Raw genomic sequence first — 22,694 nt, forward strand, 5'->3', positions numbered from 1 at the left:
TAAAACATGAATTATTATTATTATTATTAATAAAGTTCCTGTCTCCCTGTGTCTTTGCTGACATCATGTGTATTTACTGTCTTTTATGATAATCCAGTTCAAACTTCTCCTCTGTCATGAAACTGATCCAGACTCAGTAATTCCCAGGTTGTGTAGTCGATGTCAGAGCGCCCATAGCCCATAGCCCATAGAGTCCAAACATTCAGTCAAAACTGACTATTCTATTCTTCCAAGTCCATCAAGGGAAAAGCAGAACAAAAACAACTAATACAGTCACAACACACAGATACAATCATACAGTAGACGCAGACATACGTATAACACAAGACACAATACACCACTTGTACAATACAATTAAGAATCACTAAGGGGAAAGCAATATAGCAAAACATACAAAAACCAAAATAGGCTAATAATCTCATAGGGCAGAAGGAAGAGAACAGGCACCTCATCATATAGCATATACCAACTACTGCAGCTGCAACATTAGAAGAAACAGTTTGAGCAAGAATTTATACCTCTCTTTAGAATCTATTAAAGGGACAGTTCACCCAAAATTCAAATTTCACGAACAATTTCGGAACAATTTCTCATGTTGGGGCTTCAATACCAGAGGGACATTACAGACGAGCAGTATGGAGGTATCTGGATGTTTTTTGGTGTGTCTTTTTGTTACGAAGACAGTTGGTATCCATTTGCAACCGTTATATGGACATGCACTGCTACGCCGAGACCCCCTGTAACTCAGAGAAGCCACGGAGGACTCTGAAACTTCTCCCAGCCCTTAGTCCACATGAGGGGGAGGAGATCATGAGTGAAATTTGAATCTTGGGTGAACTATCCCTGTAACACAATATAAAGTGGCAACGAATTCCACTCTAGGATGGCTCTGAACAAAACAGATTTCTTCATCATCACATTCGCTTTAGGCAAAGTAAACCTCCCTTCTATAGCATGTCTTGTCGGATAATTATGTCAACTCCACTGTTGTGAGAACAAACAATACAAAAACATTGGAGAGTTGTTAACATTTCCCTGTAGCCTAAGTGATAAACTTGGGAAGTTTCATGGTAACTGTTAGTTTTTTTAGTTTTTTTTTACCCTATTCACCTGTAGTGTCTCAGCTTTAGAAAAACTGTTATGTTACAACACTGACGTGATCCCAGTGTGTTTGTTTTTTCACAACTTTATTAAAAAGTTCCAAGTATAGTCAGAACGACCATTGAATACAAAACGAAGTCTGGCATCTTCAACCAAGAAAATAAATAAATATATAGAGACATAAAGTGCATGAAGTGCGTAAGTCAGTACACAATAACATAATAATAAAATAAATGAAAAAAAAAAAATACAGAAGAAAAAGGCAAGACATATTACATTTCTCCAAACATTTCTTGAATTATGTTAACAGTGATACATTTCTTATTATCAGTTCTTTTAATACATTCAAAGTAGTTCTTGAAATCAATTTCAAAAACAGGGGAGAAAGGTCGACCTTTGGAAAATTTGGTTTTATGTACCGTATGTGGAATTTTGCAATTAGAATAATCAAATTAACAAAGTGTTGAATTTTTTTTATCTTTATTGTTACAGTATAGAAGTATATCTTTGGCTTTCAAATTAATTGGTATGTTGGCTGATGTGATCCCAGTAGAAACCCGAGCTGGTGTCAGCATCGATCACTGAGCATCGATCGATGAGCAGCGCTCGGCGCTCGGCTGCTCAGCCTGTGTATGTGGCTAACGGCTAACTAGGAGCTAGCTGGTTCCGCTGCAGCGCTCGGCGCTCTACTGCTCAGCCTGTGTATGTGGCTAACGGCTAACTAGGAGCTAGCTGGTTCCGCTGCACCGCTCGGCGCTCTGCTGCTCAGCCTGTGTATGTGGCTAACGGCTAACTGGGAGCTAGCTGGTTCAGCATCGATCGCTCGGCGCTCTGCTGCTCAGCCTGTGTATGTGGCTAACAGCTAAATAGGAGCTAGCTTGTTCAGCATTGATCGCTCGGCGCTCTGCTGCTCAGCCTGTGTATGTGGCTAACGGCTAACTAGGAGCTAGCTGCATCGCTCTACGCTCTGCTGCTCAGCCTGTGTATGTGGCTAACGGCTAACTGGGAGCTAGCTGGTTCGGCTGCATCGCTCTGCGCTCTGCTGCTCAGCCTGTGTATGTGGCTAACGGCTAACTAGGAGCTAGCTGGTTCATCGCTCGGCGCTCTGCTGCTCAGCCTGTGTATGTGGCTAACGGCTAACTGGGAGCTAGCTGGTTCAGCATCGATCGCTCGGTGCTCTGCTGCTCAGCCTGTGTATGTGGCTAACGGCTAACTAGGAGCTAGCTGGTTCAGCATCGATCGCTCGGCGCTCTGCTGCTCAGCCTGTGTATGTGGCTAACGGCTAACAGGGAGCTAGCTGGTTCATCACTCGACGCTCTGCTGCTCAGCCTGTGTATGTGGCTAACGGCTAACTGGGAGCTAGCTGGTTCCGCTGCATCGCTCTGCGCTCTGCTGCTCAGCCTGTGTATATGGCTAACGGCTAACTGGGAGCTAGTTGGTTCCGCTGCATCGCTATGCGCTCTGCTGCTTAGCCTGTGTATGTGGCAAACGGCTAACAGGGAGCTAGCTGGTTCGGCTGCAGCATCGATCGCTCGGCGCTCTGCTGCTCAGCCTGTGTATGTGGCTAACGGCTAACTAGGAGCTAGCTGGTTCTGCTGCATCGCTATGCGCTCTGCTGCTCAGCCTGTGTATGTGGCTAACGGCTAACAGGGAGCTAGCTGGTTCCGCTGCATCGCTCTGCTGCTCAGCCTGTGTATGTGGCTAACGGCTAACTAACTAGGAGCTAGCTGGTTCCTCTGCATCGCTCGGCGCTCTGCTGCTCAGCCTGTGTATGTGGCTAACGGCTAACTAGGAGCTAGCTGGTTCAGCATCGATTGCTCGGTGCTCTGCTGCTCAGCCTGTGTATGTGGCTAACGGCTAACTAGGAGCTAGCTGGTTCATCGCTCGGCGCTCTGCTGCTCAGCCTGTGTATGTGGCTAACGGCTAACTAGGAGCTAGCTGGTTCATCGCTCTGCGCTCTGCTGCTCAGCCTGTGTATGTGGCTAACGGATAACTAGGAGCAAGCTGGTTCGGCTGCATCGCTCGGCGCTCTGCTGCTCAGCCTGTGTATGTGGTTAACGGCTAACAGGGAGCTGGCTGGTTCATCGCTCGGCGCTCTGCTGCTCAGCCTGTGTATGTGGCTAACGGCTAACTGGGAGCTAGCTGGTTCCGCTGCATCGCTCTGCGCTCTGCTGCTCAGCCTGTGTATATGGCTAACGGCTAACTGGGAGCTAGTTGGTTCCGCTGCATCGCTATGCGCTCTGCTGCTCAGCCTGTGTATGTGGCAAACGGCTAACAGGGAGCTAGCTGGTTAGGCTGCAGCATCGATCGCTCGGCGCTCTGCTGCTCAGCCTGTGTATGTGGCTAACGGCTAACTGGGAGCTAGCTGGTTCCGCTGCATCGCTCGGCGCTCTGCTGCTCAGCCTGTGTATGTGGCTAACGGCTAAACTAGGAGCTAGCTGGTTCCGCTGCATCGCTCTGCGCTCTGCTGCTCAGCCTGTGTATGTGGCTAACGGCTAACTAGGAGCTAGCTGGTTCCGCTGCATCGCTATGCGCTCTGCTGCTCAGCCTGTGTATGTGGCTAACGGCTAACAGGGAGCTAGCTGGTTCCGCTGCATCGCTCTGCGCTCTGCTGCTCAGCCTGTGTATGTGGCTAACGGCTAACTAACTAGGAGCTAGCTGGTTCCTCTGCATCGCTCGGCGCTCTGCTGCTCAGCCTGTGTATGTGGCTAACTGCTAACTAGGAGCTAGCTGGTTCAGCATCGATTGCTCGGTGCTCTGCTGCTCAGCCTGTGTATGTGGCTAACGGCTAACTAGGAGCTAGCTGCATCGCTCTGCGCTCTGCTGCTCAGCCTGTGTATGTGGCTAACGGCTAACTAGGAGCTAGCTGGTTCCGCTGCACCGCTCGGCGCTCTGCTGCTCAGCCTGTGTATGTGGCTAACGGCTAACTAGGAGCTAGCTGGTTCCGCTGCATCGCTCGGCGCTCTGCTGCTCAGCCTGTGTATGTGGCTAACGGCTAACTAGGAGCTAGCTTGTTCAGCATCGATCGCTCGGCGCTCTGCTGCTCAGCCTGTGTATGTGGCTAACGGCTAACTAGGAGCTAGCTGCATCGCTCTGCGCTCTGCTGCTCAGCCTGTGTATGTGGCTAACGGCTAACTAGGAGCTAGCTGGTTCCGCTGCACCGCTCGGCGCTCTGCTGCTCAGCCTGTGTCTGTGGCTAACGGCTAACTGGGAGCTAGCTGGTTCCGCTGCATCGCTCGGCGCTCTGCTGCTCAGCCTGTGTATGTGGCTAACGGCTAACTGGGAGCTAGCTGGTTCCGCTGCACCGCTCGGCGCTCTGCTGCTCAGCCTGTGTCTGTGGCTAACGGCTAACTAGGAGCTAGCTGGTTCCGCTGCATCGCTCGGCGCTCTGCTGCTCAGCCTGTGTATGTGGCTAACGGCTAACTGGGAGCTAGCTGGTTCCGCTGCACCGCTCGGCGCTCTGCTGCTCAGCCTGTGTCTGTGGCTAACGGCTAACTAGGAGCTAGCTGGTTCCGCTGCATCGCTCGGCGCTCTGCTGCTCAGCCTGTGTATGTGGCTAACGGCTAACTAGGAGCTAGCTGGTTCAGCATCGATCGCTCGGCGCTCTGCTGCTCAGCCTGTGTATGTGGCTAACGGCTAACTAGGAGCTAGCTGGTTCCGCTGCATCGCTCGGCGCTCTGCTGCTCAGCCTGTGTATGTGGCTAACGGCTAACTGGGAGCTAGCTGGTTCCGCTGCATCGCTCTGCGCTCTGCTGCTCAGCCTGTGTATGTGGCTAACGGCTAACTAGGAGCTAGCTGGTTCGGCTGCATCGCTCTGCTGCTCAGCCTGTGTATGTGGCTAACGGCTAACTAGGTGCTAGCTGGTTCCGCTGCATCGCTCTGCGCTCTGCCTGTGTATGTGGCTAACGGGTAACTAGGAGCTAGCTGGTTCGGCTGCATCGCTCTGCGCTCTGCCTGTGTATGTGGCTAACGGGTAACTAGGAGCTAGCTGGTTCGGCTGCATCGCTCTGCGCTCTGCTGCTCAGCCTGTGTATGTGGCTAACGGCTAACTGGGAGCTAGCTGGTTCAGCATTGATCGCTCGGCGCTCTGCTGCTCAGCCTGTGTATGTGGCTGTGTATGTGGCTAACGGCTAACTAGGTGCTAGCTGGTTCTGCTGCATCGCTCTGCGCTCTGCCTGTGTATGTGGCTAACGGGTAACTAGGAGCTAGCTGGTTCGGCTGCATCGCTCTGCTGCTCAGCCTGTGTATGTGGCTAACGGCTAACTGGGAGCTAGCTGGTTCAGCATCGATCGCTCGGCGCTCTGCTGCTCAGCCTGTGTATGTGGCTAACGGCTAACTGGGAGCTAGCTGGTTCCGCTGAATCGCTCTGCTGCTCAGCCTGTGTATATGGCTAACGGCTAACTGGGAGCTAGTTGGTTCTGCTGCATTGCTATGCGCTCTGATGCTCAGCCTGTGTATGTGGCTAACGGCTAACTAGGAGCTAGCTTGTTCAGCATCGATCGCTCGGCGCTCTGCTGCTCAGCCTGTGTATGTGGCTAACGGCTAACTAGGAGCTAGCTGCATCGCTCTGCGCTCTGCTGCTCAGCCTGTGTATGTGGCTAACGGCTAACTAGGAGCTAGCTGGTTCCGCTGCACCGCTCGGCGCTCTGCTGCTCAGCCTGTGTCTGTGGCTAACGGCTAACTGGGAGCTAGCTGGTTCCGCTGCATCGCTCGGCGCTCTGCTGCTCAGCCTGTGTATGTGGCTAACGGCTAACTGGGAGCTAGCTGGTTCCGCTGCACCGCTCGGCGCTCTGCTGCTCAGCCTGTGTATGTGGCTAACGGCTAACTAGGAGCTAGCTTGTTCAGCATCGATCGCTCGGCGCTCTGCTGCTCAGCCTGTGTATGTGGCTAACGGCTAACTAGGAGCTAGCTGCATCGCTCTGCGCTCTGCTGCTCAGCCTGTGTATGTGGCTAACGGCTAACTAGGAGCTAGCTGGTTCCGCTGCACCGCTCGGCGCTCTGCTGCTCAGCCTGTGTCTGTGGCTAACGGCTAACTGGGAGCTAGCTGGTTCCGCTGCATCGCTCGGCGCTCTGCTGCTCAGCCTGTGTATGTGGCTAACGGCTAACTGGGAGCTAGCTGGTTCCGCTGCACCGCTCGGCGCTCTGCTGCTCAGCCTGTGTCTGTGGCTAACGGCTAACTAGGAGCTAGCTGGTTCCGCTGCATCGCTCGGCGCTCTGCTGCTCAGCCTGTGTATGTGGCTAACGGCTAACTGGGAGCTAGCTGGTTCCGCTGCACCGCTCGGCGCTCTGCTGCTCAGCCTGTGTCTGTGGCTAACGGCTAACTAGGAGCTAGCTGGTTCCGCTGCATCGCTCGGCGCTCTGCTGCTCAGCCTGTGTATGTGGCTAACGGCTAACTAGGAGCTAGCTGGTTCAGCATCGATCGCTCGGCGCTCTGCTGCTCAGCCTGTGTATGTGGCTAACGGCTAACTAGGAGCTAGCTGGTTCCGCTGCATCGCTCGGCGCTCTGCTGCTCAGCCTGTGTATGTGGCTAACGGCTAACTGGGAGCTAGCTGGTTCCGCTGCATCGCTCTGCGCTCTGCTGCTCAGCCTGTGTATGTGGCTAACGGCTAACTAGGAGCTAGCTGGTTCGGCTGCATCGCTCTGCTGCTCAGCCTGTGTATGTGGCTAACGGCTAACTAGGTGCTAGCTGGTTCCGCTGCATCGCTCTGCGCTCTGCCTGTGTATGTGGCTAACGGGTAACTAGGAGCTAGCTGGTTCGGCTGCATCGCTCTGCGCTCTGCCTGTGTATGTGGCTAACGGGTAACTAGGAGCTAGCTGGTTCGGCTGCATCGCTCTGCGCTCTGCTGCTCAGCCTGTGTATGTGGCTAACGGCTAACTGGGAGCTAGCTGGTTCAGCATTGATCGCTCGGCGCTCTGCTGCTCAGCCTGTGTATGTGGCTGTGTATGTGGCTAACGGCTAACTAGGTGCTAGCTGGTTCTGCTGCATCGCTCTGCGCTCTGCCTGTGTATGTGGCTAACGGGTAACTAGGAGCTAGCTGGTTCGGCTGCATCGCTCTGCTGCTCAGCCTGTGTATGTGGCTAACGGCTAACTGGGAGCTAGCTGGTTCAGCATCGATCGCTCGGCGCTCTGCTGCTCAGCCTGTGTATGTGGCTAACGGCTAACTGGGAGCTAGCTGGTTCCGCTGAATCGCTCTGCTGCTCAGCCTGTGTATATGGCTAACGGCTAACTGGGAGCTAGTTGGTTCTGCTGCATTGCTATGCGCTCTGATGCTCAGCCTGTGTATGTGGCTAACGGCTAACTAGGAGCTAGCTTGTTCAGCATCGATCGCTCGGCGCTCTGCTGCTCAGCCTGTGTATGTGGCTAACGGCTAACTAGGAGCTAGCTGCATCGCTCTGCGCTCTGCTGCTCAGCCTGTGTATGTGGCTAACGGCTAACTAGGAGCTAGCTGGTTCCGCTGCACCGCTCGGCGCTCTGCTGCTCAGCCTGTGTCTGTGGCTAACGGCTAACTGGGAGCTAGCTGGTTCCGCTGCATCGCTCGGCGCTCTGCTGCTCAGCCTGTGTATGTGGCTAACGGCTAACTGGGAGCTAGCTGGTTCCGCTGCACCGCTCGGCGCTCTGCTGCTCAGCCTGTGTCTGTGGCTAACGGCTAACTAGGAGCTAGCTGGTTCCGCTGCATCGCTCGGCGCTCTGCTGCTCAGCCTGTGTATGTGGCTAACGGCTAACTAGGAGCTAGCTGGTTCCGCTGCACCGCTCGGCGCTCTGCTGCTCAGCCTGTGTCTGTGGCTAACGGCTAACTAGGAGCTAGCTGGTTCCGCTGCATCGCTCGGCGCTCTGCTGCTCAGCCTGTGTATGTGGCTAACGGCTAACTAGGAGCTAGCTGGTTCAGCATCGATCGCTCGGCGCTCTGCTGCTCAGCCTGTGTATGTGGCTAACGGCTAACTAGGAGCTAGCTGGTTCCGCTGCATCGCTCGGCGCTCTGCTGCTCAGCCTGTGTATGTGGCTAACGGCTAACTGGGAGCTAGCTGGTTCCGCTGCATCGCTCTGCGCTCTGCTGCTCAGCCTGTGTATGTGGCTAACGGCTAACTGGGAGCTAGCTGGTTCGGCTGCATCGCTCTGCTGCTCAGCCTGTGTATGTGGCTAACGGCTAACTAGGTGCTAGCTGGTTCCGCTGCATCGCTCTGCGCTCTGCCTGTGTATGTGGCTAACGGGTAACTAGGAGCTAGCTGGTTCGGCTGCATCGCTCTGCGCTCTGCCTGTGTATGTGGCTAACGGGTAACTAGGAGCTAGCTGGTTCGGCTGCATCGCTCTGCGCTCTGCTGCTCAGCCTGTGTATGTGGCTAACGGCTAACTGGGAGCTAGCTGGTTCAGCATTGATCGCTCGGCGCTCTGCTGCTCAGCCTGTGTATGTGGCTGTGTATGTGGCTAACGGCTAACTAGGTGCTAGCTGGTTCTGCTGCATCGCTCTGCGCTCTGCCTGTGTATGTGGCTAACGGGTAACTAGGAGCAAGCTGGTTCGGCTGCATCGCTCTGCTGCTCAGCCTGTGTATGTGGCTAACGGCTAACTGGGAGCTAGCTGGTTCAGCATCGATCGCTCGGCGCTCTGCTGCTCAGCCTGTGTATGTGGCTAACGGCTAACTGGGAGCTAGCTGGTTCCGCTGAATCGCTCTGCTGCTCAGCCTGTGTATATGGCTAACGGCTAACTGGGAGCTAGTTGGTTCTGCTGCATTGCTATGCGCTCTGATGCTCAGCCTGTGTATGTGGCTAACGGCTAACTAGGAGCTAGCTTGTTCAGCATCGATCGCTCGGCGCTCTGCTGCTCAGCCTGTGTATGTGGCTAACGGCTAACTAGGAGCTAGCTGCATCGCTCGGCGCTCTGCTGCTCAGCCTGTGTCTGTGGCTAACGGCTAACTAGGAGCTAGCTGGTTCCGCTGCACCGCTCGGCGCTCTGCTGCTCAGCCTGTGTCTGTGGCTAACGGCTAACTGGGAGCTAGCTGGTTCCGCTGCATCGCTCGGCGCTCTGCTGCTCAGCCTGTGTATGTGGCTAACGGCTAACTGGGAGCTAGCTGGTTCCGCTGCACCGCTCGGCGCTCTGCTGCTCAGCCTGTGTCTGTGGCTAACGGCTAACTAGGAGCTAGCTGGTTCCGCTGCATCGCTCGGCGCTCTGCTGCTCAGCCTGTGTATGTGGCTAACGGCTAACTAGGAGCTAGCTGGTTCCGCTGCACCGCTCGGCGCTCTGCTGCTCAGCCTGTGTCTGTGGCTAACGGCTAACTAGGAGCTAGCTGGTTCCGCTGCATCGCTCGGCGCTCTGCTGCTCAGCCTGTGTATGTGGCTAACGGCTAACTAGGAGCTAGCTGGTTCAGCATCGATCGCTCGGCGCTCTGCTGCTCAGCCTGTGTATGTGGCTAACGGCTAACTAGGAGCTAGCTGGTTCCGCTGCATCGCTCGGCGCTCTGCTGCTCAGCCTGTGTATGTGGCTAACGGCTAACTGGGAGCTAGCTGGTTCCGCTGCATCGCTCTGCGCTCTGCTGCTCAGCCTGTGTATGTGGCTAACGGCTAACTGGGAGCTAGCTGGTTCGGCTGCATCGCTCTGCTGCTCAGCCTGTGTATGTGGCTAACGGCTAACTAGGTGCTAGCTGGTTCCGCTGCATCGCTCTGCGCTCTGCCTGTGTATGTGGCTAACGGGTAACTAGGAGCTAGCTGGTTCGGCTGCATCGCTCTGCGCTCTGCCTGTGTATGTGGCTAACGGGTAACTAGGAGCTAGCTGGTTCGGCTGCATCGCTCTGCGCTCTGCTGCTCAGCCTGTGTATGTGGCTAACGGCTAACTGGGAGCTAGCTGGTTCAGCATTGATCGCTCGGCGCTCTGCTGCTCAGCCTGTGTATGTGGCTGTGTATGTGGCTAACGGCTAACTAGGTGCTAGCTGGTTCTGCTGCATCGCTCTGCGCTCTGCCTGTGTATGTGGCTAACGGGTAACTAGGAGCTAGCTGGTTCGGCTGCATCGCTCTGCTGCTCAGCCTGTGTATGTGGCTAACGGCTAACTGGGAGCTAGCTGGTTCAGCATCGATCGCTCGGCGCTCTGCTGCTCAGCCTGTGTATGTGGCTAACGGCTAACTGGGAGCTAGCTGGTTCCGCTGAATCGCTCTGCTGCTCAGCCTGTGTATATGGCTAACGGCTAACTGGGAGCTAGTTGGTTCTGCTGCATTGCTATGCGCTCTGATGCTCAGCCTGTGTATGTGGCTAACGGCTAACAGGGAGCTAGCTGGTTCGGCTGCAGCATCGATCGCTCGGCACTCTGCTGCTCAGCCTGTGTATGTGGCTAACGGCTAACTGGGAGCTAGCTGGTTCCGCTGCATCGCTCGGCGCTCTGCTGCTCAGCCTGTGTATGTGGCTAACGGCTAACTAACTAGGAGCTAGCTGGTTCCGCTGTATCGCTCGGCGCTCTGCTGCTCAGCCTGTGTGTGTGGCTAACGGCTAACTGGGAGCTAGCTGGTTCGGCTGCAGCATCGATCGCTCGGCGCTCTGCTGCTCAGCCTGTGTATGTGGCTAACGGCTAAACTAGGAATTAGCTGGTTCCGCTGCATCGCTCTGCGCTCTGCTGCTCAGCCTGTGTATGTGGCTAACGGCTAACTAGGAGCTAGCTGGTTCCGCTGCATCGCTATGCGCTCTGCTGCTCAGCCTGTGTATGTGGCTAACGGCTAACAGGGAGCTAGCTGGTTCGGCTGCAACATCGATCGCTCGGCGCTCTGCTGCTCAGCCTGTGTATGTGGCTAACGGCTAAACTAAGAGCTAGCTGGTTCCGCTGCATCGCTCTGCTGCTCAGCCTGTGTATGTGGCTAACGGCTAACTAGGAGCTAGCTGGTTCCGCTGCATCGCTATGCGCTCTGCTGCTCAGCCTGTGTATGTGGCTAACGGCTAACAGGGAGCTAGCTGGTTCCGCTGCATCGCTCTGCGCTCTGCTGCTCACCCTGAGTATGTGGCTAACGGTTAACTAACTAGGAGCTAGCTGGTTCCTCTGCATCGCTCGGCGCTCTGCTGCTCAGCCTGTGTATGTGGCTAACGGTTAACTAACTAGGAGCTAGCTGGTTCCTCTGCATCGCTCGGCGCTCTGCTGCTCAGCCTGTGTATGTGGCTAACGGCTAACTAGGAGCTAGCTGGTTCCGCTGCATCGCTCGGTGCTCTGCTGCTCAGCCTGTGTATGTGGCTAACGGCTAACTGGGAGCTAGCTGGTTCATCACTCTGCGCTCTGCTGCTCAGCCTGTGTATGTGGCTAACGGCTAACTAGGAGCTAGTTGGTTCATCGCTCGGCGCTCTGCTGCTCAGCCTGTGTATGTGGCTAACGGCTAACAGGGAGCTAGCTGGTTCCGCTGCATCGCTCTGCGCTCTGCTGCTCAGCCTGTGTATGTGGCTAACGGCTAACTAACTAGGAGCTAGCTGGTTCCTCTGCATCGCTCGGCGCTCTGCTGCTCAGCCTGTGTATGTGGCTAACGGCTAACTAGGAGCTAGCTGGTTCGGCTGCATCGCTCGGCGCTCTGCTGCTCAGCCTGTGTATGTGGCTAACGGCTAACTAGGAGCTAGCTGGTTCAGCATCGATTGCTCGGTGCTCTGCTGCTCAGCCTGTCTATGTGGCTAACGGCTAACTAGGATCTAGCTGGTTCATCGCTCGGCGCTCTGCTACTCAGCCTGTGTATGTGGCTAACGGCGAACTAGGAGCTAGCTGATTCAGCATCGATCGCTCGGTGCTCTGCTGCTCAGCCTGTGTATGTGGCTAACGGCTAACTAGGAGCTAGCTGGTTCATCGCTCTGCGCTCTGCTGCTCAGCCTGTGTATGTGGCTAACGGCTAACTAGGAGCAAGCTGGTTCGGCGTCATCGCTCGGCGCTCTGCTGCTCAGCCTGTGTATGTGGCTAACGGCTAACTGGGAGCTAGCTGGTTCATCGCTCGGTGCTCTGCTGCTCAGCCTGTGTATGTGGCTAACGGCTAACTGGGAGCTAGCTGGTTCCTCTGCATCGCTCGGCGCTCCGCTGCTCAGCCTGTGTATGTGGCTAACGGCTAACTGGGAGCTAGCTGGTTCATCGCTCTGCGCTCTGCTGCTCAGCCTGTGTATGTGGCTAACGGCTAACTAGGAGCTAGCTGGTTCCGCTGCATCGCTCGGTGCTCTGCTGCTCAGCCTGTGTATGTGGCTAACGGCTAACTGGGAGCTAGCTGGTTCATCGCTCTGCGCTCTGCTGCTCAGCCTGTGTATGTGGCTAACGGCTAACTAGGAGCTAGCTGGTTCCCCTGCATCGCTCGGCGCTCTGCTGCTCAGCCTGTGTATGTGGCTAACGGCTAACTAGGAGCTAGCTGGTTCCTCTGCATCGCTCTGCGCTCTACTGCTCAGCCTGTGTATGTGGCTAACGGCTAACTGGGAGCTAGCTGGTTCATCGCTCGGCGCTCTGCTGCTCAGCCTGTGTATGTGGCTAACGGCTAACTGGGAGCTAGCTGGTTCCGCTGCAGCAGCGGTTGGGTGTCGGTGCAGCAGCAGCTAATCAAACACTGGACCCAGAAGCCCGATCCCCGGTCCAGATCACATGGATGCGGTCTGCTGAGCCCGGCGGACCCGGTTCGAGTCCCCACACCGACACAACACACCGATGTTCAAGGCAGAAACGGCGTTTTTCTGCCGCCGTTAGCCTGTTAGCTGTTAGTAGCCTGTTAGCTCCTGTGATGGCAGCAGCGCCGGAGAGCGACGGTAGGCCACACACACACACACACACACACACACACACACACACACACACACACACACACACACACACACACACACACACACACACACACACTGGGTTCTGTCCTACCGGGCCTAGTGGACCTGGTTCTGGTGGTTGATGTTGATCTCGTCGGTTCGAGAGAAAAATCCTGAACAAATCGGAGGTTTGTTGTTTTTTTTCTGCTTCTGGTTGAAAACCGGAACAAGCTACAAGCTAATGTAGCTGCTAGCTGCGGCTAACGGCTAGCTGCTGCTGCGGGGAACGTAAGAGGGACAGAAAGACAGAGATACATAGACATGGAGGGACAGATCAGTAGAAACGGAGCTTCAGGTGTTTATGTGGGACAGACACGAAGAGACAGATACAAATAGAGACACAAACGGACACACAGGCAGAAAGACACACAAACAGAGACAGAGACACTGAGATAGAAAGACACAAACACAGAGAGACAGAAAGACACATAGAGGCAGAAAAAGACACAAACTGAGACAGAAAAAGACACAAACTGAGACAGAAATACAGACATATAGAGACAGAAAGACACACACAGACAGAAAGACACACAAACTGAGATAGAAAGACACAAACACACACAGATAGAAAGACACACAAACACAGACAGAAGGACACACACAGAAAGACACACACATAGAAGCAGAAAGACACACACACACAGAAAGACACACAAACTGAGACATAAAGACACAAACACACACAGATAGAAAGACACACAAACACAGACAGAAGGACACACACAGAAAGACACACACATAGAAGCAGAAAGACACACACACACAGAAAGACACACAAACTGAGACATAAAGACACACACACAGAGTGGAGCAGCATCACCGTGGTAACGCGGTCACTTCAGGGTTAACTCTGGTCGTTATGGTAGCCTACTACCACGGAGCTGGAGTCAGTTACCATGGTAACTTCTTGGTCAGGACCGGTGACAGCAGCACCTGAGGCCAGGTGAGGCCACGCCCCCTTCAGGTGAACACAACCTGCTGAGGAGGAGGAGGAAGAGGAGGAGAGAGGAGGAGAGAGGAAGAAGAGGTCAACCCCCCCACTCAGTGACCACTAGAGGCTCTGACACGGGAGTGTTTTTTCAATCCCGTCCCGTCCTGGTCCTGTGACAAAGTCAAAAAATAATCCTGTCCCGTTGAAATCCCGAATAAATCACTCCCGAACCCGTCCCATGTTGACAGACTGAATGTCAGACAAAACCAGACGGTAGATGTGTTGATGCCACATCTACCGTCTTGTTTTGTTATTTCAATTAGCGATAATGAACGCCCTCCTCGTCCTTTCTCTCTTTTTCTTTCTTTATTTTTTGCTTGTCTGCATCAGCTGTTTAATGCGAGGCGGAGATTACGCCGCCGCCGCATCAGCTGACTCCTGTTTCCCTACCGGTATGTTGATTTACACAGGTTAGGTTCTACTCCGCTGCGTAGCCACGACAGTGATCACTGAGGGTGTGAAGTGCAGCTGCATCAGTTCACACACTGAACTTCTGGACCGTTTTGAGCGCACCATCCGTAGCACTGCCTGGCTTCTGCTTCTTTGAATGTCGCGCTTTGACTCCCGCTCCCGTTCACTCCCGTTTACATTTTTCCCCGTCACGTCCCGATCACGTGATTAAAAATAAATTGACTCCCGAATCCTGCGGGAAATATCCCGAGAAAATGTCAGCCTCTAGTGACCACAGAGACATTTATTACTAGGACTTGATTATCGTATTTTGATAATCGAAGCTTCGACGGCCGCGGGGGTGCGCGACCGTAACGTCTTACGGGGGGGTGGGTCATAGCGGAAATAATGAAAGTAATGGCAAACAAACACTGCATATCTCCAAAACCGGGCAGGTTCCCAGGATGCCAAGCAGCCTACTCATTTTTTTTTTTTTTTTTAAGTATATTTTTTGGGCATTTAGGCCTTTATGGATAGTACAGTTGAGACAGACAGGAAACGGGGAGGCAGAGGGAGGGGGGATGACATGCAGTAAATGGCGCCCGACGCGGGACTCGAACCAGGGCCGACTGCAGCAAGGACTGAGCCTCTATACATGGGGCGGGTCAAAAAGGAAAAAAGGAAGAAAAAAAAAACAATCGATCACGGACTTCATGATCGATTACTGTGGCAACAAACGAAGCTTCGATTTTTTTGGGTCAGCCCTATTTATTACCTCACTGAATCATCCTGCTACAGTTCTCAGAGACCCGGTCCAGTCCGGTCCGATCCGGTCCTCAGGTGTAGAAGCCTGGACCCGCTGCATTCAGTCTCAGACGGACCACAGCAAAATAAAAAGAGGAAGTCCTTGTTCCGACCGAGTTATTAAAAGTCTTGATGATCCGACCCCAGCAGGTCCAGACGGTGTCGTTTGGTTCGGCCCGTTGAGAACTGGGACCAACCCGAGGAACCAGCTGGATCAGGCTGGATCAGGCTGGTTCCTCCTGTTACCCTGTAAACAGTAAGAAGGAGTTGATTATATGATGTTTTCCATCTTTGCTGAGCGTCAGGTTTGTTCAGAATGAACCGGTCTGTCCTGTAAAGACACCGTCTCTCTGATAGAAACTACTGCTGGACCACATCTGGACACATGGAGAGCTGCTGTCACTGTTACTGGATTGTTGATGGACTTTATCAACTACAGTCTTCTACCCTCCCATCTTGATCCAACCCCCCCTCTGGTTTTTTTAACAGATCACACACTATTGTGGTTTTTCATATTGGCGCCTAAAGATAGTGATGACGTCATCAAGAGGAGTGTCGGCTAGGGATGTCACCATTACTTGTTTTCACAATTAATCGCGGTATAAAATGCCACAATTATTTAATCGTAAAGGTTCCTTAATACCGTCACTTTCCCAAAAAGATAAGAAAAATACACAGTAACTGGGTTAAATTATGTTAACGCCAATTTACCTAACGTAACACTGAACTGGTAGGAATTGAAATGTTAGTGCCTCATTTGTAATAAAATAAAAGATTTTAAAAAACGTCAAACATTTGAATACTTAAAACGTTTCCTCTGAAGGATTAATAATTGGTCAAATAATTTGTTTATATAATTGGTAATGCAATTATATTTTGACTATATTTGAGTTACACATTGATAGTGTTGTAAAATTATTGAATATAATAATCGGAATAATCGTGATAATCATGATTATTTCTCTGACAATAATCGTACCAAGAAAATCTATAATCGTGACATCACTAGTGTCGGCCATGTTGTACGGATAAACCCTGAAGAACCGTGTGAACTTGTTGGAAACAAAGTCGTCACCATGACAACTAGGGATGTGCACGGTTACCCCAGTACCCGGGTACCCGAGTAGGCAATCTGCTATCCGGTTATGAATTATTATCCGGTTAAACTAGGATTAAAAAAACGTCTCGTTAGAGCAACAGTCTAGTGGATCAAACTACATCATCATGCCGTGGTTCAGCTTTTTGTCGTGTTAAACAGTTTCAGATCGAGCGACGTGATTTTCTGCTGTGTAAAAGTGTTTTTGGATCGAGCCTCGGACTTTCAAACCTTTTACAAGAATCTGTGGTGGTTCCCTCGGCGACGACAGGTGTCATCAAGTCTGGTAGAAAATCAGCTGCTTTCAGTTTACAAACATTGTGAAACCTTCCCAGTTATTTCCTGAGACGATGCGAGGCAGAGAGGACCGAAGGCACCAACATGTAGTGGACTAATAAATAAGCACCGCTAATGATTTAAAAAGAAGAAAAAACAGTTTTCTCCTCCGAGGAGCCGCGGCATAAATGCGCTGCGCTCAGCGCTCAGAGCGCATGCAGCGCATTTATTCCCCGGCATAAAGATGCTCATCTGCCCCGTATGTGCATCTTAAACTCCATCTCTACTCTTATTATCCAGCTGATGTTTAGTCTGACGACGCTGTGTGTCAGTAATGTGACTGTCTGACGGACAGAGCGCATTTATGCACCGGCTGCGCTCTGTCCATCAGACATGACGTCATTTTATTTTTTATTACAGTATTCGGTTACCCGGGTAACACCAGGTTAGGGTACTCGGTTAGAAAGTTATTCTAAATGCCCATCCCTAATGACAACAAAAAACAACATGAAACACGTCGACACCTTAGACGAGTTAACACGGAGGCGCCATGAAGACAGAATTATTATCCTTAAAGATGTTTTAGATCCGTCAAGTCCCGTCGCTTTTCAACCCGTGGAGCGGTGGATAAGGTTATTTATCATCTACCATGTTACCATGGTTACATCTGTGTAGTGTTATCTGTCATCAACAAGAGGTTACGCACCGAGGATTTCTCTGTTGTCACCGGTGGGGGGGGCGTGGCCTCGGTCTTCTACCGGCCAATCACCTGCTCAGGAGAGATGACGGTGTCATCTCACCGGGGTAACCTGGAGCCCAGATAGTGAGAAGAGCGTTACCTTGGTTACGGCTGTAGTGTAACGTTAAGACGCTCTTATTTTGAAATCCCTCTACCGCTGGTTACTGTTACCAAGGAGACGGACATAGAAGTGGTGATCGTCTCCAGTGATGGAAACACAGACCACAACAACGGAGTTAAAGGATTCTTCTCCAGGATCGATTAGATCCGTTAGATCTTCACGATGATGATCTATAAGAGAGGAACTGGTTCTCACGGTCCAGACCCAGATTCCTCTGATGACTGTTGGTTTTTAGTTTTTTCTCTGAGGGGTTTTGTTTCTAATATCAGCTGAACTGAGCCGTCTTCTACCAGAGAGAGAGGCGTCTACATGGGACAGGCTTTTACTAAACTCTTCTCTCCTGGCTATGTTGTTGCTACTGGGGTGTGACGATACACTCAGCTCACCAGATGAGACACGAGATCGGGTTCACGAGAACGAGACGCGACACGAGATTTTAAGAAAACTAATGTGACAAAATATCTGACTGAACCAACAGACTTTGATTTAACCGAGTTGCACGTGCATTTTGAAATGTTTTATTATCTTTCTAGTCTTTACATGCATGATGTAAGCATGAGCTTTTAACTTCTTCCACAAATTGAAACTAAAACTAAAATTTAGTTAAAGTTAAAATAAAATAAATAAAATAAAATATTCTTTTATTTTTTTCAAGTGCAAACAATAGGATATTATGTGCAGTGTTTCCTCTAGGATTTTTTATAGCAGTGGCAGCAACCCCTACCCCCCCCTCCCAGTGCCATTTCATTACTCGGACACTTGGATTCCCCGAAAAAATTAATAAATCTCGCGAGACAGATTTTTAACGCAACGAGAAATATCGTCAAGTTAAATCTCGCTTGATCTTGAGCGTCCAAAGCGTCAACAGGCGTCACCAGATGAGAAGTTGAGTCTTGGTTAACTTCAGGGTAATTAGCTACAACGCAGTTCAGCGGCAACCTGTCAGAATAGAGACGTCCGTCCGCTGCCTTTTTTTTGTATTTCGTCTCCCAATGACCAGCGCCATCGAACTTTGACCTCAGTCGCCTGACGAGCGGCCAAAGCAGCTGAAAATATTTGCCGTTTTGGGAGCTGTCTTGTCTGACGCCCACCCTCGAGCGTTTTTGACGCTTTGGAAGCTTTTGGTGTGAACGCACAGTTAGTCCTCATCAGTCCTCTTTAGTCCTCATCAGTCCTCTTTAGTTCTTATTAGTCCTCATAAGTTGTATTTAGTCTTCTCTGCATTTTGAACTCGTCCTCCTCAGTCTGTAAATCTTCCACAGAACCAGAACCAGGACCAGGTCCAGGAGTCAGGAGACCTGGACCTGGTTCTGGTTTAGAGATCTGGTCTTGTCGGTGTGTTTCTGGTGTTGGTGCTGACCCTCTTGACCCCTTGACCTTTGCCCCTCCAGCCTAAACCCTGCATGGCGACAGACTGGCAGCAGTGGGAGTGAGCAGCCAATCAGCCGAGGCCCCGGCCAGCGAGGCCCCGCCCCCCAGGCCCACCCGGCGGCCCGCCAGGCGGCCATCGTCATGGCGACCCGTCAGAGGAACTCGGTGAGGATCCTGTGCAGCCGGGAGCGAGGCTCACAGACCCGCGGCTCCCAGAGACTCCTGCAGCTGCTGGTGGAGGAGAAGGTCCGCTGGATGAAGTGGCAGAGCCAGGTAACTACGCTGCTTCTGATTGGCTGGTTGGGAGGAGGAGGGGGAGTAACAGCAGCCTCTGATTGGCTGGTTGGGAGGAGGAGGGGGAGTAACAGCAGCCTCTGATTGGCTGGTTGGGAGGAGGAGGGGGAGGGACTTCCTGTTTACATGACGTCATCATCTCTGTGTGTTTGTGTTTGACAGAAAGTGGAGCTGCCCGACAGCCCCCGCTCCACCTTCCTGCTGGCCTTCAGCCCCGACAGGTGAGCTCATCTTCATCATCTTCATCTTCATCTGAAAGCAGCTGTCACTCACTGATGTCACCTTTACTCCTTCTCACTATTAACCCTTTATGAAACAAGACGGTTAATTAAATTACATTAATGTCAATTTACCTCAGGTAACGATGAACTGGTAGGAAATGTTAGTGTAGCGTACTGACACGGGTTTGACTTTCAGTGCTAAAAACTAGAGCTGCAACTAACGATTATTTTCATTATCGATGAACCTGTCGATTAAGTAAGGGATAATGCCCGACGAGGTGTCCATTATCAGAAATTAATGGACGACACGGAGGCGTGAACGGTTGATTCCGCGAAGTCCATTAATCTCTGATAATCGGACACCTCGAAGGGCGTTATCCCGCTTATACCATGGTCACTTACCAGATAAATACATATTAAATCATTCACTTATGATTTAATGTTGTTTTTACCGTTAAAATCATACGTCTTTACGCGGCTGAGCCGAGTGGACTATTTAATAACTCTCGTCGGCGATAAAAGAAAAAAAAAGAGGGACCCGCTGTGACGGCAGCTTGTTGCCATAGCGACTCTGCTACAGCCTGGTAGCTGATCAGTTGATCAGGTGACGGCTTAAATGTTACGTGACACAAAGTATTATTTCAGACGGCCAGTGCTTCTTACCGCTGGTGTGTTTACAGACTCCAGTGCCGTGATGCGTAGAAAAAAAGTTGATATGGTCCGAGTGTCCGTTGCCGTGGTTACCAACAAGCGTTTGAGCCAGCGCAGTAATATTTAGAACGTAATCAGGCAATTTGACCGGAACATCTTTATGGGTGTCCATTATCACTTTTTAATGGACACCCCGCAGCCAATCAGAATCGAGGATTCACCCAGACCATGGTATAATTAAACGATTAATCGATAAGTTGTTTGGTCAATAAACCAACCAGTGTTTCCCAAACCACCAGACGACATCGTCCTCAAATGTCTTGTTTTGTCCACAAACCAAAGAGAGACTCAGTTTATTGTCATAAAGGAACAAAGAAACCAGAAATATTCACATTGAAGAAGCTGAAATCAGAGAATCTGGAGCGTTTTTTCTTTAAAAACAACTCAAACTGATTATTAGATTATCAGAATAGTTGACGATTAATTTAATAATCGATTATTGTTCGATTAATTGTTTCAGCTCTAAGTGAAAAGTGACAAGTTAAACATTATTCACTTAACGTTGTGAAAAACCTTTGTGATGGATAGTTTCAGTTTGTGATCAAACATCGACTCAGCGTGAAGTCGACCGCTGTCTAGTCATGTCGTCATAAACTTCTTCTGTCGTTTGGTTTAGATGATGATTAATGACTTTAATATGTCAAACATTTCCCCTGAGGATCAATAACTGATCATATATTAATAGATACTTCAGATATTTAGTGTATATAATCAGTCATGTGTTTATATGTATATATCATAGTGTAGTGAAGTTAATGAATTCCTAGTACTGGCGGTTATTTCTCTGCCGGTAGTCGAGCCGATAGAATGTGTAGTGGTGACATCACTGCTGTCAGTCGCCACGGTGACGGCGGTGTGACGCGGTGTGTCACATGACCTCCTGTCTGTGCCCTCAGGACGCTCATGGCCTCCACGCACGTCAACCACAACATCTACATCACGGAGGTGAAGACGGGGAAGTGCCTCCACTCCCTGGTGGGGCACCGCCGCACGCCGTGGTGCGTCACCTTCCACCCCACCATCCCCGGCCTGGTGGCGTCGGGCTGCCTGGACGGAGAGGTCCGCATCTGGGACCTGCACGTGAGTCAACGCCTACGCCTGTGTGTGTGTGTGTGTGTGTGTGTGTTGGACAGGTGACAGGTGACAGGTGACAGGTGTGTCCAGGTTGGGGATCGGTATCGAATCCAGTTCTTTTAATTAAAATTAAATTTCAAGCATCATATCTCCTACTCAAAAAAACTGAAATTCATTGTGAGTTTTCTGTACAGATTTAAATCTTGCTTTTCTGTCACCAGAGGTGGGAGAAAGTCCCGATGTTGCAAGTCCAAGTAGAGTCTCAAGTCTTTGCTCTCAAGTCCCAAGTCAAGTCCAAGTCCTAAGATTTTTGTTTTGAGTCCCAAATAAATCGATTATAATTAATGATACATAAAGATCATGACCACACTTCAATTGTTAAGTTGTTATTATGCTATTTAAAATTGACGTAGGCCTACAGTAACACGCCAGAAATCTTGCGTGATCGAATGTGATCTGACGTAGCTTCTCTGTTGATGCTAGCCATCAAAGATACTCTATTAAACCGTCTTTGGTAGCCATGGAGCCGTTAGCCACACTGGTTTGTTATGCTACGTGTGCTGCAGTCAGCTGCTTCTTTATCGGTTACATTCAATTTCACATCACGTTCCGCGGAGCTGGTGATTCAGGATTGTCGAGTTCCCCCACACACAAGCCGACTTTTGATCCAAACGGTCACGATTATCGGAGCCGACAATCGTAAATATTGAACATGTTTAATATTTACGATTGTCGGCGCCGACCGTTTTACGAGCCGATTGTTGGGAGAATTTAAATCTTAAAACACCACAATCCAGAACCAGAATCTCATAAATTAATCTTAAAAGCCTAAGATAATTGGGCGACTTTTGTCTTTGGTCGGAAGGGGGAAAATCGGGGCAAATCATCAACCAGATTATCTTTATGTGTGGTAGTAGGCATTAGTGTGTTGTCATTAATTATACAGCCAAGACTGATAACAGGAGTGAGTTCTGTATAGAATGTCTCTGACTGGCTGCTACAGTAACATTGATGTGATTATTTTAATATTTGTGCTTGCTTCATGTGACTTGACTTGAATTCAAGTCAAGAGGGTTAAGTCCAAGTAGAGTCTCAAGTCTTTGGCATCAAGTCCCAAGCGAGTCCAAGTCTTTTTTTGATTTGATCAAGCAAGTCTTAAGTCATCAAAATCGGGACTCGAGTCCAAGTCAAGTCTCAAGTCCCGAGTCCAAGTCCACACCTCTGTCACTGCCCGCAAGCGTCTAGTTAATAGCTTATTTTTATCACAGCTTGACTACGGCGATACTATCTATAGGATTGCTTGTCCGACCACCCTAGCAAAACTAGATCCCATTTACCATGCTGCTCTGAGATACATAACAGGCTCAGCCTTCAGAACCCACCATTGCACTTTATACACACTTACAGGATTTTCTTCCCTTAATACTCGAAGGGTATTGCACTGGTTCACCTTAATTTACAAAGCTATTGTAGGCAAGCTGCCGCATTACATCTGCTCTAAGTTTATTGCTGTCCAGTTGACACACAATCTTAGAGCCAACAGTTGGCTGCGATCTAAGGTCCCCCATATGAGGACCGAGTTAGGGATGAAGACCCTCTCTCATTTTGGGCCATGGTCGTGGGATGACCTACAAGCCAGGCTGAGACTGGGCTCTAGTCTCATCCCTCTTTCTTGCTTCAAATGCTCAATCTCAGAACTTTTAGTCACCAGCTGCACCTGTGACA

General features: G+C 51.0%; 1 protein-coding gene across 1 annotated transcript in view; it reads left to right on the top strand.

The window, feature by feature from the left end:
• Positions 1-12,631: 12,631 nt before the first annotated feature.
• Positions 12,632-22,694, top strand: part of ambra1b (autophagy/beclin-1 regulator 1b) — a 31,944-nt gene continuing 21,881 nt past the window's right edge. The window contains 4 exon segments of the mRNA XM_083974157.1: positions 12,632-12,827; positions 18,690-18,942; positions 19,126-19,184; positions 20,792-20,975. Coding sequence (XP_083830283.1) covers positions 18,811-18,942; positions 19,126-19,184; positions 20,792-20,975 — 375 coding nt within the window. The 5' untranslated portion in view covers positions 12,632-12,827; positions 18,690-18,810.

The sequence above is a fragment of the Trachurus trachurus genome (genome assembly GCF_905171665.1).
Source record: "Trachurus trachurus genome assembly, chromosome: 6".
Classification (NCBI taxonomy): Eukaryota; Metazoa; Chordata; class Actinopteri; order Carangiformes; family Carangidae; genus Trachurus; species Trachurus trachurus.